A 16258-nucleotide genomic window follows, 5' to 3' on the forward strand; every position below is an offset into this window, starting at 1 on the left:
AACCAACCCTAGGTTCCCCTCATGATTTTCAAACAAATCCAACACGGATATGATTTTCATGCAATACAAAATTACCACATGTCTATCTATAGATGGAGTATTGAAAAAGAACAAAGAAATCCCTACCTCAAATGGAGAAGATGAAGGCCAAAAACCAAAGTGCTCCAAATCGCCAAACTTTCAGATTAAAATGAAGCCCTCAACCCACTCTACCTTTCTTACAAAGGACTTAGTCTAGATTTACACTAGAGGGAGATGAAAACCTAGAGAGAAGGTGTGTAGAGAGAGAGAAGATGGTTCTAGGGTTTTGAAATCAAAAGGGAGATGAACAAGTGATATTGAAAGATTGTTATTAAAGCCCATTAATTGGAAAATGAAAGGACAAGTTAGAATTAAATGAACACTAACTAGCATTAAATGAACACTAACTAGAATTAAATGAACACAAGTTACAAATATGAATGGACAAGTTTGAATATGAATGGACCATTAATAAGGGTAGTAACTGAACTACTAATAAGGATATTGAATGAACAAGTTTGTAACCACTAATAAGGATATTAAATGAACCATTATGAAAATTTAATGGACACTAACCCTTGGTTTCCAAACACAACCAACGTGTTTTAAACCTACCCAACATGACCCAAGACTCATATACAAAGAGTAAAGGATGGAAACTAGAAAAAGACAACAACACATCCACGGAACCGAGTCTGAAATACCATTAAACAATGAAGGGAAAACTGGGATCACTATAAGATCGAACCGTTAGATCCGTGTTCTAAGGTTAGATTCTTGATCCACTCATGATGTTCTCTATATTCATGTTATTGCATTGCATGATCGGACATGATTTGTAAGCCATGCATCGTTTTGAAGTTCGATTTTAGAAAGAGAAAATGACATTCATGTGTTCTTCAAGAAAGTCTTGTTTTGATCCGAAAGCTTGCATAAAGAATCATGTTTTTGTGTTTATTTCTGCAAGGATTCCAAGTACGGGTACCCAGGTCCATGTTTTCAAACTCATAGCATGGAAATCCCAGATTTGTGATGACAGATTATGATTGAACATTAATATTTTTCATGTTTTCACACTCATGTTCTTCATGTTCATCAGCAGAGGGAAACCCAGAGTTTCCCGACCTCTTTTCCTTGCATGTGGCCCTCGGGAACACACCTCGGCGAGGAGGTGTGGAACCTCGGCCTAGACCTGGTTGGTGCCCAGCATGTTTTCCGAAATCAATTGTGTACATACGAAACTGTTGAAGGTGCATTTAATAGGCTTTGCCATGTGTTTGTAGGACTTGGGCTTGTCTCGACCCCGACGTTTGAAGAAACTAAGTGAGTGGTATTTTAATAAAGCTATGTTACACTTGCTTTCATAAATCTCGTCTTGCCTTGTTTTGAAAAGTACTTGATCTAGCATGAATGACTATCCCTACTTGTATATTAAACACTATCTTGTTTTGATGACATTTCTTGAAAGTCCTTAGTTGCAGGGGACTATAATGCAACTGCACTCTTGTCTTGAAAGTCCTTAGTTGCAAGGGACTATAATGCAACTGCACTCTTGTCTTGAAAGTCCTTAGTTGCAGGGGACTATAATGCAACTGCACTCTTGTCTTGAAAGTCCTTAGTTGCAGGGGACTATAATGCAACTGCACTCTTGTCTTGAAAGTCCTTAGCTGCAGGGGACTATAATGCAACTGCACTCTTGTCTTGGAATTGTCATCACCCCCTTGTATTAAGTAGATGTAATAACATCCAAAGAACTTGAAAGGCCGGCAATGAACTTGATTTCCCCCTTGATTGTAAAGTATGCTATGTATTGTTTTGAAAGAAATCTTGGATATCAATCATGCAAAACCTTTATTTCTAATATCATTCACTGAGTATCCAAGCTCACCCTCTCTATATATATGTAGGTGATGAGCAAGAAGGCAATGAGGCCTAGACGTGTAGCCGATGTGTTTTTGGATGCATTGCCGACGTGTTTTGGATTAGCATTTTGTACCATCTTGAAGATTATGCTTCTTAGTCTATATTCCATGTGTACTTGTATATGTCGGCTTGAGAAGCCTTTTGGTCAAGATGTATTTTGTATCTCATTCCCTTATTGTATCTAAGTTGTAAGACTTTGTAAAAATGCATGTCATTTCATTGGACTTAAGCACGGCTCTCATGGACTATTTAGATTTTGTATATATATACGTTGCTTCCGCACTTGTAAGCCCCATATTTTATACTCTGATTGTGTGTGATTCTTGTAAGTCGGCCTTCGGTAATCTCGGATTACTGGCCATCACGGCACCAAACTACTAGGGGCGGTTTGGAGGCGTGACAAAACTTTTGGTCGCCAAAGATAAAAAGTAAATTTTTATTTTTCATTCAGCGACTAAATAATTTTAGTTGCCAAAACTATCTATACAGCGACTAAAATATTTTTTAATCGCTGAAATTAAATTGTTGCCCACCAAACTTTTGGTCACCAAAGATAAAAAGTAAATTTTCATTTTTGATTCGGCGACTAAATAATTTTAGTTGCCAAAACTATCTATACAGAGACTAAAATATTTTTTAATCGCTGAAATTAAGTTTTTGCCGACCAAACTTTTGGTCGCCAAAGATAAAAAGTAAATTTTTATTTTTCATTCAGCGACTAAATTGTTTTAGTTGCCAAAACTATCTATACAGCGACTAAAATATTTTACAATCGCTGAAATTAAATTTTTGGCGACCAAACTTTTTGTCGCCAAAGATAAAAAGCAAATTTTTATTTTTCATTCGGGGACTAAATAATTTTAGTTGCCAAAACTATCTATACAGCGACTAAAATATTTTTTAGTTGCTGAAATTAAATTTTTGCCGACCAAACTTTTGGTCGCCAAAGATAAAAAGTAAATTTTTATTTTTCATTCAACGACTAAATTGTTTTAGTTGCCAAAACTATCTATACAGCGACTAAAATATTTTTTAATCGCTGAAATTAAATTTTTGGCAACCAAACTTTTAGTCGCCAAAGATAAAAAGCAAATTTTTATTTCTCATTCGGCGACTAAAAAATTTTAGTTGCCAAAACTATCTATACAGCGACTAAAATATTTTTTAGTCGCTGAAATTAAATTTTTGCCGACCAAACTTTTGGTCACCAAAGATAAAAAGGAAATTTTTATTTTTCATTCGGCGACCAAATAATTTTAGTTGCCAAAACTATCTATATAGCGACTAAAATATTTTTTAATCGCTGAAATTAAATTTTTGCCGACCAAACTTTTAGTCGCCAAAGACAAAAAGCAAATTTTTATTTTTCATTCGGCGACTAAATAATTTTAGTTGCCAAAACTATCTATACAACGACTAAAATATTTTTTAGTCGCTAAAATTAAATTTTTGCTGACCAAACTTTTGGTCGCCAAAGATAAAGAGTAAATTTTTATTTTTCATTCGGCGACTAAATAATTTTAGTTGCCAAAACTATCTATGTAGCGACTAAATTTTTTAGTCATTGAAATTAAATTTTGCTGACCAAACTTTTGCTCGCCAAAGATAAAAAGTAAATTTTTGTTTTTGATTCGGTGACTAAATAATTTTAGTTGCCAAAACTATCTATACAACGACTAAAATAGTTTTTAGTCGTTTAAATTAAATTTTTGCCGACCAAACTTTTGGTCGCCAAAGATAAAAAGTAAATTTTTGTTTTTGATTCGGCGACTAAATAATTTTAGTTGCCAAAACTATCTACACAGCGACTAAAATATTTTTTAGTCCCTGAAATTAAATTTTTGCCGACCAAACTTTTGGTCGCCAAAGATAAAAAGTAAATTTTCATTTTTGATTCAGCGACTAAATAATTTTAGTTGCCAAAACTATCTATACAGCGATTAAAATATTTTTTAGTCGCTGAAATTAAATTTTTTCTGACCAAACTTTTGGTTGCCAAAGATAAAAAGTAAATTTTTATTTTTCATTCAGCGACTAAATAATTTTAGTTGCCAAAACTATCTATACAGTGACTAAAATATTTTTTAGTCGCTGAAATTAAATTTTTGCTGACCAAACTTTTGGTCGCCAAAGATAAAAAGTAAATTTCTATTTTTGATTCAGCGACTAAATAATTTTAGTTGCCAAAACTATCAATACAGCGACTAAAATATTTGTTTAGTCGCCAATTGTGGCAAATTTAGCGACTAATTTTTTTTAGTCGCCCATTGTGACATTTTTAGCGACTAAATTTTTTTTTAGTCGCCAATAATCAATATACCCCGACTAAAAAAATTTAGTAGCTAAATATTGTACTTTTATTGACTAACATAATTTTTGGTCGCCAATTCCACAACTTTTGGCAACCAAAATATTTTTAGTCAGCAAAAGTGGTCACCAAAAGTGTATTTTCTTTTAGTGATTGCTTGGAAAAACAAGACATATGCATCAAAATAATGTCCACACTCGCCGTCTCTACCACCGTCTCTGTTCACTGTTGTCTCTATTGTCACTGCCCAACTCTGCTGTTGACCTTCAGTCACCACCGAAAATAGAGTTGAAGAAAAAGAATACCTACAATAGTAAAAGACGAGGATTAAGAGAACATGCGACCATTCTTTCTAGCCACTCTTTCTAGGAATAAAAAAATCTAAATCTACACTTGAAATTGTTTTTGAAGCTTGCTGAAAATATGTCAAAAAAGTCACCGAAGGGATGCTGAAAATCGCCTAGGGAGAGAGACTTTGTTCTTTTCTATTGGGTCAAAGTTATGCTCTTTGAATGTAAAAGAAATAACATAAACAAAGATTTGATTTTGTAACTGTAATTTGAACTATATGTTGTCGTTTGACAGTTTATTGTTTTTAGTTTACAAAAAATATTACATATATTTATATTTATTTTTGGTAAAAACAAAAATAAATAACATGTTTTAAAATTTTGTTTTGAAAACAAGTGAAATGAGTGAATCGCAAGAGGTGATTGTTGATGGTTGAAAATGATGACCAAAGGTAGTTGTCGAACGTTAAAGATAGATGCCACCAATGACAGGTAATTCGTGGTGACCAAAAGTGGTTTCTGGTAAAGGTCATGGCTGAAGGTAATTATGCTAAGTGGAAGATGGTTCGTTGATGCGAGAGGTGGTCACTGGCAATGGTATATGATAATGGTGATGAGAATAGATAGTGGTTGGAATAAGTTGAAGGAAAAAAAAATAATAATAATAATAATAATCAAACAAGTGAAACTTACTTTTTTGTGGTTAAAAATTTTTAGCAAAATTTGTAAATTATTTATAAATTTTTTAAAAACAAAAACAGACACCAAATAAGTTTTGTTCATAGTTTTTAAAATTATGTAATTATAAATATAAACATTACCAAACAAACAAATCATATGTATTTGAAATTTATGATTCAATTTTTTTGATTAATAGACCGTGAATATGAGCTATTATCATATATACACATGGAATTTTTCATTATTTTTTTCACATTTCTTTTTTAAAAATGAATTAAGTATAATTTGACATAATCACATGATTTCATTATATTTATCTTACGAAAATAGGTATGTTCTTTGAAAATAAATATGATAAAACTATATGACTATAATTATTAAAACATCTATTTTTTTTATTTTTTTTTATAAAAATGATCTACATATAAAGATTTAAAAAATATAACAAATGAAATTATCTTAAATAAGATCGATCGTGAGTAGGACAGTAAATGAGCTAAGTGTTAAATATTCAAACTTAATTTAAAAACTTAACGAGTTTTAAAATATGTTTAAGTTTGACTTGTTTATATTATGAATTAAATGAACTTTTAACGTATCACGAGTATTTTAGCTTTTTCTAGTATATATAAATCAAGCCGAGTAGTAAGTTACTCAATATTGGTTAAAAACTTAATGAGTTTTAAAATGTACTCAAGCTCAGTTTGCTTATATATCAAGTTGATCTCAAAAGAATTTTTAACGAGTCGAGCTTGAATAACTTAATCCATTTTATAGTGATGAGAAGACTGTTTGGACTAGACGATTATCCCAAGGGACAGTCGTATGGGTTTTTTACTGGCCGGTCCTGAGTTTTTCACTTATTCCCCTCTTAGTCCTGACTTTTGATCTTGTGCACCAACAGGTCTTGAGACTTTTTTTTTTGTACCGTTTTACCCCTCCTCTGTTCTGGGGCGTTTCTGTTTGGATTTCTGTGGAACTTCACGATTTGCTGCTGTATCTTCGCGATTTGTGGAGCTTCGTGATTTTTGATTTCGCGATTTGTGGAGCTTCATGATTTCTGATTGCGCGATTTGTGGAGCTTCGTGATTTCTGATTTCGCGCTTGGTGTATCTTCGTGATTTGTGATTTGCGATTGCGTGTTTGGTGATTCTTCCTATTTGCGATTTCGCGTTTGGTGTATAGCTACATTTTCTGATTTGTGGTGTTGTGGAGTTAGGTCGACTGGTATGTTTGATTTTGATTTCAATTTCAATGTTTTGATTCTTTTTAGTTTGAGTTGGTGATTTTGATTTTGTGGTGATATTGTTGTTACTCTGTTGTTTCTGTTGCGATTGAATTTGTGTTTTGATCATGATATTGAAAGTTTTGAGATATGTATTTGTTGATTGAATTTTAGATTTTTATTTTTTTTGGTTACGAAATTGTGTTGATTGAACACAGGTGTTGGTTTGTTATTTTATACAGTGATAATTTTATTACTGTGTATTTTGGGGGTGATGTTGGATTAACTTTTTCAACAGTGATAAATTTATGAGTGAGTATGGTAATAGGAGATAATTTTATCACTGTATTTGATTTTGTTTTAGGGTGTTTGAGTTGTTTTCTGAAATGTAATTGTTGTTTGTTGCAAGATTTATAGTGATGGAGAATTGTTTGTTTCTTATGTGCAAGTTTAGAGGTGTGACATTGGTTATCAAGTATAATGATGGATTTAATTTCAAGGATTTAGTATATAAATTGTGTGCAAAGTGGAGTGAGTTAGTTGGTAGTTCTTTGAATATATCATATTCAATGGCTGGACATTCTTCTTGTGGTCTAGAAAGTGAAGAGGATTTGGAGGTTATGGTTGGACTGGCACTTTCTTGTGATATTCATCGTATTGATGTTTTTGTAAAGTGTTGTTCTTTGGGTGAAGGTTATATGATTTGTGATGGTGAAGCTAGTAGTAGTAGTAGTAGTAATAGTAGTAGTGTTGTTTGTGAAACTGATTTTTTGCCTTCATTTTATTCAAATCAACGGAAACCTTTGCTCTCCGATGGGTGGGTTAATTGTATGAAAGGAGTGGGACAAAGGTTTGCTCAAGGAGTTGTTGAATTTCGAGATGCGTTGTCAAAGTATTCTATTCATTCCGGTTTTAATTTTGATTTTGTTAAGAATGATAAGGATCGTGTCACTGTTCATTGTAAGAGAAGGGCTGGTTTGGGATGTTTATGGAGCGTGCATGCTAGAGTGGAAAATTATAGTAAAGCTTTTGTTATTAAACAATCTGATGATGTTCATACTTGTGGATCTTCTTTTCGTACAATTAAACATGCTAGGATGACTTCAAGTATGATTGGTGGGCTAATTTCTAGTGATATTCGTAACAAGGCTTTGACATCGGTTAGTGAGGTGGTTTGTGATTTCAAGGACTATTATGGAACAGAAGTTTCTTATCAGCGAGCTTGGATGGGTGTTGAAAAAGCAAGGGGTCTTGTTTTTGGTGACTATTCATCATCATTTGACGATCTTCGTTGGTATGTTGATGCCGCTAATGCTTGCAATCCGGGGAGTGTTTTTGATATGGAATTTGATATTGATAGTAAAGGAAGACATTTCAAATGCTTGTTTTTCGCTTTTGAGGCATGTATTCATGGTTTCAAGTATTGTAGGCCTGTGTTGATGCTTGATGGAACTTTTTTGAAAGGAAGACACAAAGATTGTTTATTGGCTGCTACGGCGAAAGATGGTAACCAAGGTATATTTTGTGTTTATGTGTTATTATTATTGAAATAGTGATAATTCTATCATTTTTGTTACTGGAGAGTGCTGATAATTGAGTATGGTCAATCTATTAGTGATAAATTTATGCTGTATACTTTTTGTTAAATTTTTATATTTATACAGTGATAAATTTATCTATGGCTGGTGCTATGTGTTATATACTTTGTGTTTTGATTTTCTTTTTGTAATCTTTTTAATTTGTTACTGATAACTTGTATATATATATTTTGTTTGTAGGTTTGTATCCGTTATGTTTTGCGATTGTTGATGGTGAAAGTTATGACAGTTGACATTGGTTCTTATCAAAGTTATTAGGTATTTTGACTCCGGAGAGGGATATTGCATTTGTTACTGATCGACATGGAGGTTTGCTGAAAACTTTAGCTGAGGTCTTTCCGTTTTCTTGTCATTCTTTTTGTCTAATGCATTTGAAGACAAACTTGAAGACTTATTTGTCAGTGAAGAGTCGTGAATCAAAAATAGTATTTGCTTACTCTTTTTAGTAGATGTGCATATGCTTCTACTGTTGAGTTGTTTAATGAGTTATTTGAAGAATTTAAGGGTCGTTGTGGTCGTAGTGTTGAGAGGTTTCTTGAGGATTTGCCTAATGAGTGTTGGTGTAACGCTTATTTTCAAGGCAAGAGGTATGGTGAAATGTGCACAAATGCTGCGGAATCTTTTAATTCATGGATTAGGGATGAAATGCCATTTGTTTTCAACTAGTCTTGTTGATGCTATACGGGTGAAACTAATGGAGCAATTTTCAAGAAGAAGCGAAGTTGGGAATAAGTGGAATTGTATTGTTTGTCCTTTTGCAGAGAAAAAGTTGGAAGAAGCTTTTAATGATACAAAAGCATGGATAGTTAAGAAATGTAGCGATGACATTTATGAAATCCAATTGGATCATTCAGTTATGGTTGATATTGGGAAACGTTGTTGTTCTTGTCGATTGTGGGAAATTGATTCTTTTCCTTGCAAACATGGTTTTTGTGCTATAAAGAGGAGTGGGAAGGATCTGAATTGCTTTCTTGATGATTACTACCGTGTTAGTAGTTATTATGATTCTTATTCACATTCTGTCTATCCAGTTCCTAGTATGTGGAAGCCAAATGTAGTTGTTGATGATGACGTTGTTTGACCTCCTCTTTGTAAGAGACCAACTGGACGTCCAAGAACGGAGAGAATACCTTCTAAGGGCGAAATCAAGAGAATTAGATGCAGTAGGTGTGGAAAGATGGGAACTCATAATCGGAAGACATGTAAACAAGCTTTGCTTTAGTTGTATTGATTTTAATTGAATTACTTTGTTTGAGAGTTGAGAGGTGTTACTTGCATTGAATGATTGAGTATTTTTTGAAAGATGTATCATTTTGGTACTCGCATTGAATGATTGAGGAATTTGTTGATCAGAAATTATATTTTTTGCTGATATTTTTACAGGATTAAGTTTCACATATTTATGTTATTTGATTTGGGTTAAATGTAGTTGCTGTTTTTTGGTATTTTATAAAGTGATAAATTTATCAATGGTTGGTTTGGACAAGTTGATGGATTATTTTTTTGTAAGAATGATAAATGTACCATTAATGTGATTCTTGAATTTTGTTATTTTGAAGAATGATAAATTTGTCACTTATTGTGTGGGAAGAGTTGATGGTTTATTACATTTATGTCAGTGGTTGATAAATTTATCACTGTCATATCCAAGCAAATGTTCTTTTCTACAGTGATAAATTTATCATTGTATGGAGTTATCTAGTTTTCCCAGGAAAAATTTCCACAATACAAAGGTGTAGATCAAATCTCTAGAATACATAATTGTATATCTATTGTGTCAATTGCTTTAAAAAGTAAATTTTTTTAAATCAACTACCATGTTTATTTGGTTTAGCAACAAGTTCTTAGTCTGCATACTGTTTTGTGGTCACTTAGAAGCTAGCTTTGGATGTTAGAGTTGTTTAACTGAAGTATCAAATGGTTTTAATTATTCAGAAATCACCAAGGATGGCATGTTCTTACATTCATTCTCAAAGTTGGGAATATCTACAAATTGTAACAGTATTTTAATTTCTAATTTGGACAATGTAATAGTGCTTGTGTTTTAATTTTCAATTAGGTAAAATTTTTATTATTTTTTATAGTGTTTTGTTTACTTGAATTGGGGAAAAAGAATGAGAGAGGGAGAGAGAGTCGCTGGTTTTTTCGTTTGAACATTGGTAAATTTATCAGGGTAAACAAAACACTATAAAAAATAAACTTATTAGTGTAGTGACTCCAAACCTGTTATTAACCTTTAAATTCAACACAAATACTCAGATTAGAATCAATTTTTTGAATGAAATTTGGATAACAAGACTGATATGAAAAACCAGGTCTGGTAACGATATGGCTAAAAAAGACTGAACGTTTCATTGAAGCAAATTTGAGATTGTAACAAGCAAGCATTGTCCATAACTTTGACATTGTAACAACCAAGCACTGTCCATAACTTTGACATTGTAACAACGAAGCATTGTAATATTCATTGGATTAAAGTAAGAACCAAAATCATCAAAATACAGGTAAGACTGTAACATATCAAAATACAGGTAACACTGTCCGTTTGTTTTCTTCTATTCCAGATGTGTTGATTATTGCAGAGGCAAGTCATCAATGTTTTGATCAGGTATTTGTCGTTGAGCAGCTTGTTGGTCAGTCAAGAAGACAGTTAACATATCAGCTCTCAGTTGATTGCATTCTTCCTTGGTAAAAGTAGGCATTATGTTTTTATTGGAAACATATTGCCTTCTGATGTAGCAAACAAGGATTCCGCAATCAAGCCTGCAAAAACATTTTGAAAAAAAAATATTATAATTTGGTTTTGTTGCTTTTTTTATTTTAATAATAGTGTTTTGTTATTGATAAACTTACGATGTGTCATCTTGTTGTGGGCTGTTGATGACGTTGTCTGTCTGTTGTTCAAATTTAGCAAGGTGAATGAGAGTTGGGTTCTCATGCTTTATGCATTTTTCAATAATCTGTCTCTGCAACATATACATTTGTATAATTGTTGTATTAGAAAGTCAGTTGAAAATATTGATGAGAAACCATGGATTTGAAGAATGATAAATATATTAATGTATAAATTTTTGATGTATAATTAAGCATGGATCAAATATTATGTATTGGATTAATGGTAAGTTTGATAGTGAAAAGATTTTTACCACTTCATTTGCAGCATTGAAGTGTGGATCTTTAGGCAGTGCTCCCCTTGGTCTCATCGAATTGTAGAATTTCCATGAAGCTTCTTCAATGTCAAGGACAAGTATTGTCCAGTGAAAATTTTGGTGAATGGGGAACAGAAGGTATCTTGCTTTCATTGCTTCAGGCATTATTTCGTTGAGCATTCGTGTTCTTGCTTCCTCATCTTTTGTAGTAAACAAGTGCTAACAAATATAAATAAAAAAAATAATGTTAATTTAACTTTAAACTTTTTCAAATTAAATAGGTGGTGAGTATGAAACTTTGTCACTGTGATCAAAATTTTATCAATCCATATCAAAATTTATTAGTGCATTGCAAAATTCATTTATACTACATATAAAGGGAACACATCTATTGATGTCTTGAGGTCTTTTTTTCTCCTCCATGTGAAATGGATCTTTATATCCCCTAATACATCTATACTATGCTTCTCTTTCATTCTATAAATATCCATAGATGATCTGTAACAGGCAATATATCCAGACTACTTATTTCAAGTACACTCATGTGAGTGTGCACATCCACTAATATATATATATATATATCATGATTCTCTTCATTCCATAGTTGTAATGAAAGTTGTCCGTTACTTAATAAATTACATGAAACAAGAGCTCTATGAGGCTTCACCACTAACAAAATGAAAGTGAACTATGTCATGCAACATCATAGCATATAATCAAGCTATTTCAATTTCAACACATCTCAATATTTGTTGAAGTTCTCAATATCATATACAGTAGTTTCAAAAACCCAAAAAAGTGCCCACAATTTGTAATCAAAGTCTGGGATTTACTCATACTGTGGCGCCACAATAACAAGGTCAAAATATATAATAGTGATTATGAAATCTGAGTTAGAAATTCTAGTTTGGTTTGCTTGACTTTTTGTTTCACATGTCAAGCTTTGAATTAGGAAACATGGCCAATTGAAGAGGGAAGGTAGTGTCATATGTTTGAAACTAGTTACTCAGTTAAGCAAACAGAGGTTATACACTGACAAAAAAACAAAACAAGTGTCGTTCCTCATTTAAGCAAAGTAGTTACTTACATGGCAACTTGAAATGAATACGAATGATGTTGTTCCTTGTTTTTGTGCAAGCAAGTGTTCTGCATATGCATCTATTACCTGTGTTGAAAACAAAAAACAAAACAAGGAATTAATATAAATGAAACACTAAAATGTTATTTTAATGAGTTACAAATTCAACTTACAATGCCTGCCAAATCTTGGCCCTTCAATATTTTGTCAATGTCATTTAAGTAGACATAGGTTCCATGGTGAGATCCTTGCCACACTGGCTGATCCTTGAAAAAAAGGTTATTAGTGCTGGAATAATAAATTTATTAATATTTTTGGAATATTTGATATTTATAAATTCAAAATGAGTTAATGATAAACAGTGGGCAAAAGTGAACTATAGAAGTCAAGAGAGAAGATTGTTACTTGTTTTTTTGTATTCGCCATATGTGCAATGAGATTTTGCCTTGATTTTTCTGGTAGGAAGTTGAAAATTTCATTTGAAGTTTTCAATTTCTTCATTGCAGGCTGCTGTTGTGTGTGTTGTTCTTCCGAGTACTTGTTTGCCTCAGCAATTGTTGCAATTCTCTCATGGAGTATTTTGATTTCTTCATCTTTCCTTTGCATTTGTTTTTTGTGCTGTTCTTGCATTTCCTTTTTCAGCTTGTTGAGTTGCTGCTGCAGGTTATCATTTGTAGTTTGAAAGATGTCCCTTTCCATTTTTAACTTTTCCATTTTGAGCATGTTGTCTTCTATCCTCTCAAAAACAAGTACTTCTACCAGATTTGGATCCACTTCAGGCTCTTTGTCAACTTTGTTTCCTTCACTCTTTTGTGATTCAAAGGGTACTGTTTTCTTTTTCTTTTCGGGGCATATTTCGTGTGGAATTGGTTCCCATATTTTATGTTTGGATTTGTCTTCAGTCAATGTTTGTTCTTCTATTTCAGAAATTTCAGCCTGATTCTGTTGCTGAAAATCAGCATCTTCATGTTCATGTTCATGTTCATCTTCATATTTATCCTGAATTTCTCCTAGCAGCATTCGGTATGTTTTTTTCTCTTCATCTGTGTGCTTCAAATTGTTCTCCTATATATATGAAAATTAAAAAAATGAATGATATGATACAAATTTCAGAGATAAATTTCTCATAGGAAATTTTATCACTCAATTAGAAAAATTAAACAAATCTATGATTGTTATAGCAAATTTTATCACTGAACTGGGCATAGTAAGCAAACCTGTCATTGTATATCAAATTTTATCAGTGAATTAGCAAAAGTAAGCTAATAAAGTAAATATTAAACAAAACTCATGCACAGTAGACAAATAGAAAAACATTCATTGGATAAAAGAATTTTTCACTCAATTAGGTAAAGTAAGGGAAATTTGTTGCTCACTTAGGCAAATTAAATAAATATATCAGTGTGAACAAAAATTTATCACTGCATAAGAAAATCTATCATTTGTTTACACAAAACAAAGGTTAGCATTGCATACCACAATATCTTTTAGCTCTTGCAAGGATGAACTTGCCAATTTCTGTCCCAAACATGTGATGTTCCATTTAGCAAATCTTGGGATTGCATTTTTGGCATTGGGTTTGATGGTGCTTGTGTGTTCGCATATCCAATACTGTTGAAGAAAGAAAAAAATTGTTATAAACAAGTATTTAGTAAATGTAAATATTATAGTTCATAAGTTATAAGTGAGATATTTACTTACCAATATGACCATCACACATCCGGACACTTTATCAATTTGGTTGATGTTTCTTTCTATTGATTTTGTGAGATGTTGCTTTGCTGCGTCGCACCAATCATAAGACTTCATTTTGTCAATATCTTCAAGATATTTCATGAACCCCCAACCAATTGTAGTGCCAGTGCCAGGATATAACAAGAGCAAGCAAATCAAGAGGCACACAAGCCTCATAACATCTTCTCTGTCTTCCTTCTTCTTGCTTCTCAAAAGTTTGGTTATCAATTTTTGGATTGAAGCACTTGTCATTCTATTCTCTCTTATTTTCCTTCTTTTGACCAAATCTATGTCATCTTTTCTTCCATATACAAGATGCATCTTCTTTTGTCCACATGCAATCCCAAAAATTAACTTGAAATCATTTCTTTTCAACTTCAGCTTCTTCCCTCCAATTTCAAATGTGGTTCCATCTATTTGGTATGTTTACAAGATTTTTGCAACCACATCATCATATTTTATTGAATCTGCTTTTTGCACCTTTTTCTTTGACAAAATGTCAACCACAAGGAAGAAGGGAGTCTTTTTCAATATTTGGAAATGCTCCTTTTCAAGTTTCGTGGCATTGAAGAATCTGATGAGGGATAGCATGTTTGAGCGGTACACATATTTTGCTTCACGGTCATGAATTTGATCACTTCTTGTTTTTCTTCCCTCTGTTTTCTTCTTGCCTTTTGGTTTGTGCTGGTTTGGTTCTTGTTTGTTGTGTTGGGGCTTGGTTCTTGTTTCTGTTCTTTTCTGTTGTTGATGTTTGGTTATTGTTTCTTTTTGTTGTCCTTGTTTTGGAGCTTCATTTGCAGGTTCATCCTTCTGCTGTCTCTGTCTTTTCTTCCTTTCTTCCTGTTTGCTGGTTGTTTCTCTTGTTGCTGTCTTTTCTTCTTGTCTTTTCCTTTTTGTTGCTATTTCCTTTTTTTTGTCTTGTTGCTGTTTGCTTTTCATTTGGAGGTTCATCCTTCTGCTGTTTCCTTCTGCTGTCCTTGTTTTTGTCTCTTTCTTGTCTTTCTCTTCTTGCTTTTGGGTTTTTGCTATTAAAGATCTTCTCTCTGGCATAGATAATGTCATGAGAGAGCTCACAACATCTATATAAAAGAAGGATATCAATGAAGTAGGCAAACCATGCAAAATTTATGGATATACAACCAAATTTATCATTTAATTAAGCAAAGAAACACTGATAAAACTTGAATATATTCATAATTTTTCTGTATTGATTTTGTTAGCTAGCAAACAAAATAATTCAATCAAAGAAAGAAGAATAAGAAGAATTATGACAAAATTTATTATGTAATTAAGCAAACAAAGTTTATACAGTGAAGAGTTCTAATAATGATCAGGAAAACAGACCACTCAATTGAGTTGGGTCAGATGCATGTGGTAATAGTTGGGAAGGAATTCATTGCACCAATTCACGTGTGACATGTATTTAAGTTGCTATTGTTTTTTACCTTCAATAGATTGTTGATGTTTCTTTATTCTTTCCTTTGCTTTTGCTTGTTTTTGAGCTTCATCTGCAGGTTCTTGTTTCTGATGTCTCTGTTTTTTCTCCCTTTCTTGTTGTTTGGTTCTTGTTGCTGTTCTTGCAGTTTCCTTTTTGTTGCCTTGTTGCTTTTTTTTGTTTTGTTTTGTTCCTCTTCTTGCTTTTGGGTTTTTGCTGGTAAAGATCTTTTTGGCATAGATAATGTCATGAGAGAGCTCACAACATCTATATAAAAGAAGGATATTAATGAAGTAGGCAAACCATGCAAAATCTATGGATATACAATCAAATTTATCATTTAATTAACCAAAGAAACACTGATAAAACGTGTGACATCTATATAAGTTGCTATTGTTTTTTACCTTTAATGGATTGTTGCTGTTCGCTTATTTTTTCTTTTCCTTCTGATTGTTTTTGAGCTTCATCTGCAGGTTCTTGTTTGTGATGTCTCTGTCTTTTCACCCTTGCTGCTTGTTTGATTGTTGTTGCTATTCCTGTGGTTTCCTCTTTGTTATCTTCTTGTTTTTTTGTCTCATTGTTGTCTTGCTTTTCTCGCTTTTGTCTTTATCAGTATAAGCTCTTGTTTCTGGTCTAGTTAATCTCTTACGAGAACTTGCAACATCTATATGAAAGAGGTATATGAATGAATTAGGCAAACCATGCAAAATTTATGGATGTACGACAAAATTATCATTTAATTAAGCAAAGAAAATATTCATAATTCCTCTGGATTCATTTTGTTAGTTAGCAAACAAAATAATTGAAACAATCAAA

The 16258-nt window shown here is 32.5% G+C and overlaps 1 protein-coding gene across 1 annotated transcript; it reads left to right on the top strand.

Moving 5' to 3' along the window:
* Nucleotides 1-7017: 7017 nt before the first annotated feature.
* LOC114322965 (uncharacterized) lies at nucleotides 7018-9127 on the top strand. Its single transcript, XM_082881276.1, has 5 exons — nucleotides 7018-7183; nucleotides 7286-7963; nucleotides 8305-8355; nucleotides 8543-8602; nucleotides 8685-9127. The coding sequence occupies exons 1-5, from the start codon at nucleotides 7018-7020 to the stop codon at nucleotides 9125-9127; spliced, it is 1398 nt and encodes a 465-aa protein (XP_082737402.1).
* Nucleotides 9128-16258: the final 7131 nt, after the last annotated feature.

Source organism: Camellia sinensis, chromosome 7 (assembly GCF_055761805.1).
Source record: "Camellia sinensis isolate YWXY chromosome 7, ASM5576180v1, whole genome shotgun sequence".
NCBI lineage: Eukaryota > Viridiplantae > Streptophyta > Magnoliopsida > Ericales > Theaceae > Camellia > Camellia sinensis.

Bases quoted from the DNA above. Each gene is read 5' to 3' on its own strand.
- LOC114322965 (XM_082881276.1), top strand. From the start codon at position 7,018: ATGGCTGGACATTCTTCTTGTGGTCTAGAAAGTGAAGAGGATTTGGAG. The intron at 7,184-7,285 runs GTAATAGTAGTA...ATTGTATGAAAG, and splicing joins AGCTAGTAGTAGTAGTAGTA to GAGTGGGACAAAGGTTTGCT. The intron at 7,964-8,304 runs GTATATTTTGTG...CAAAGTTATTAG, and splicing joins GGCGAAAGATGGTAACCAAG to GTATTTTGACTCCGGAGAGG.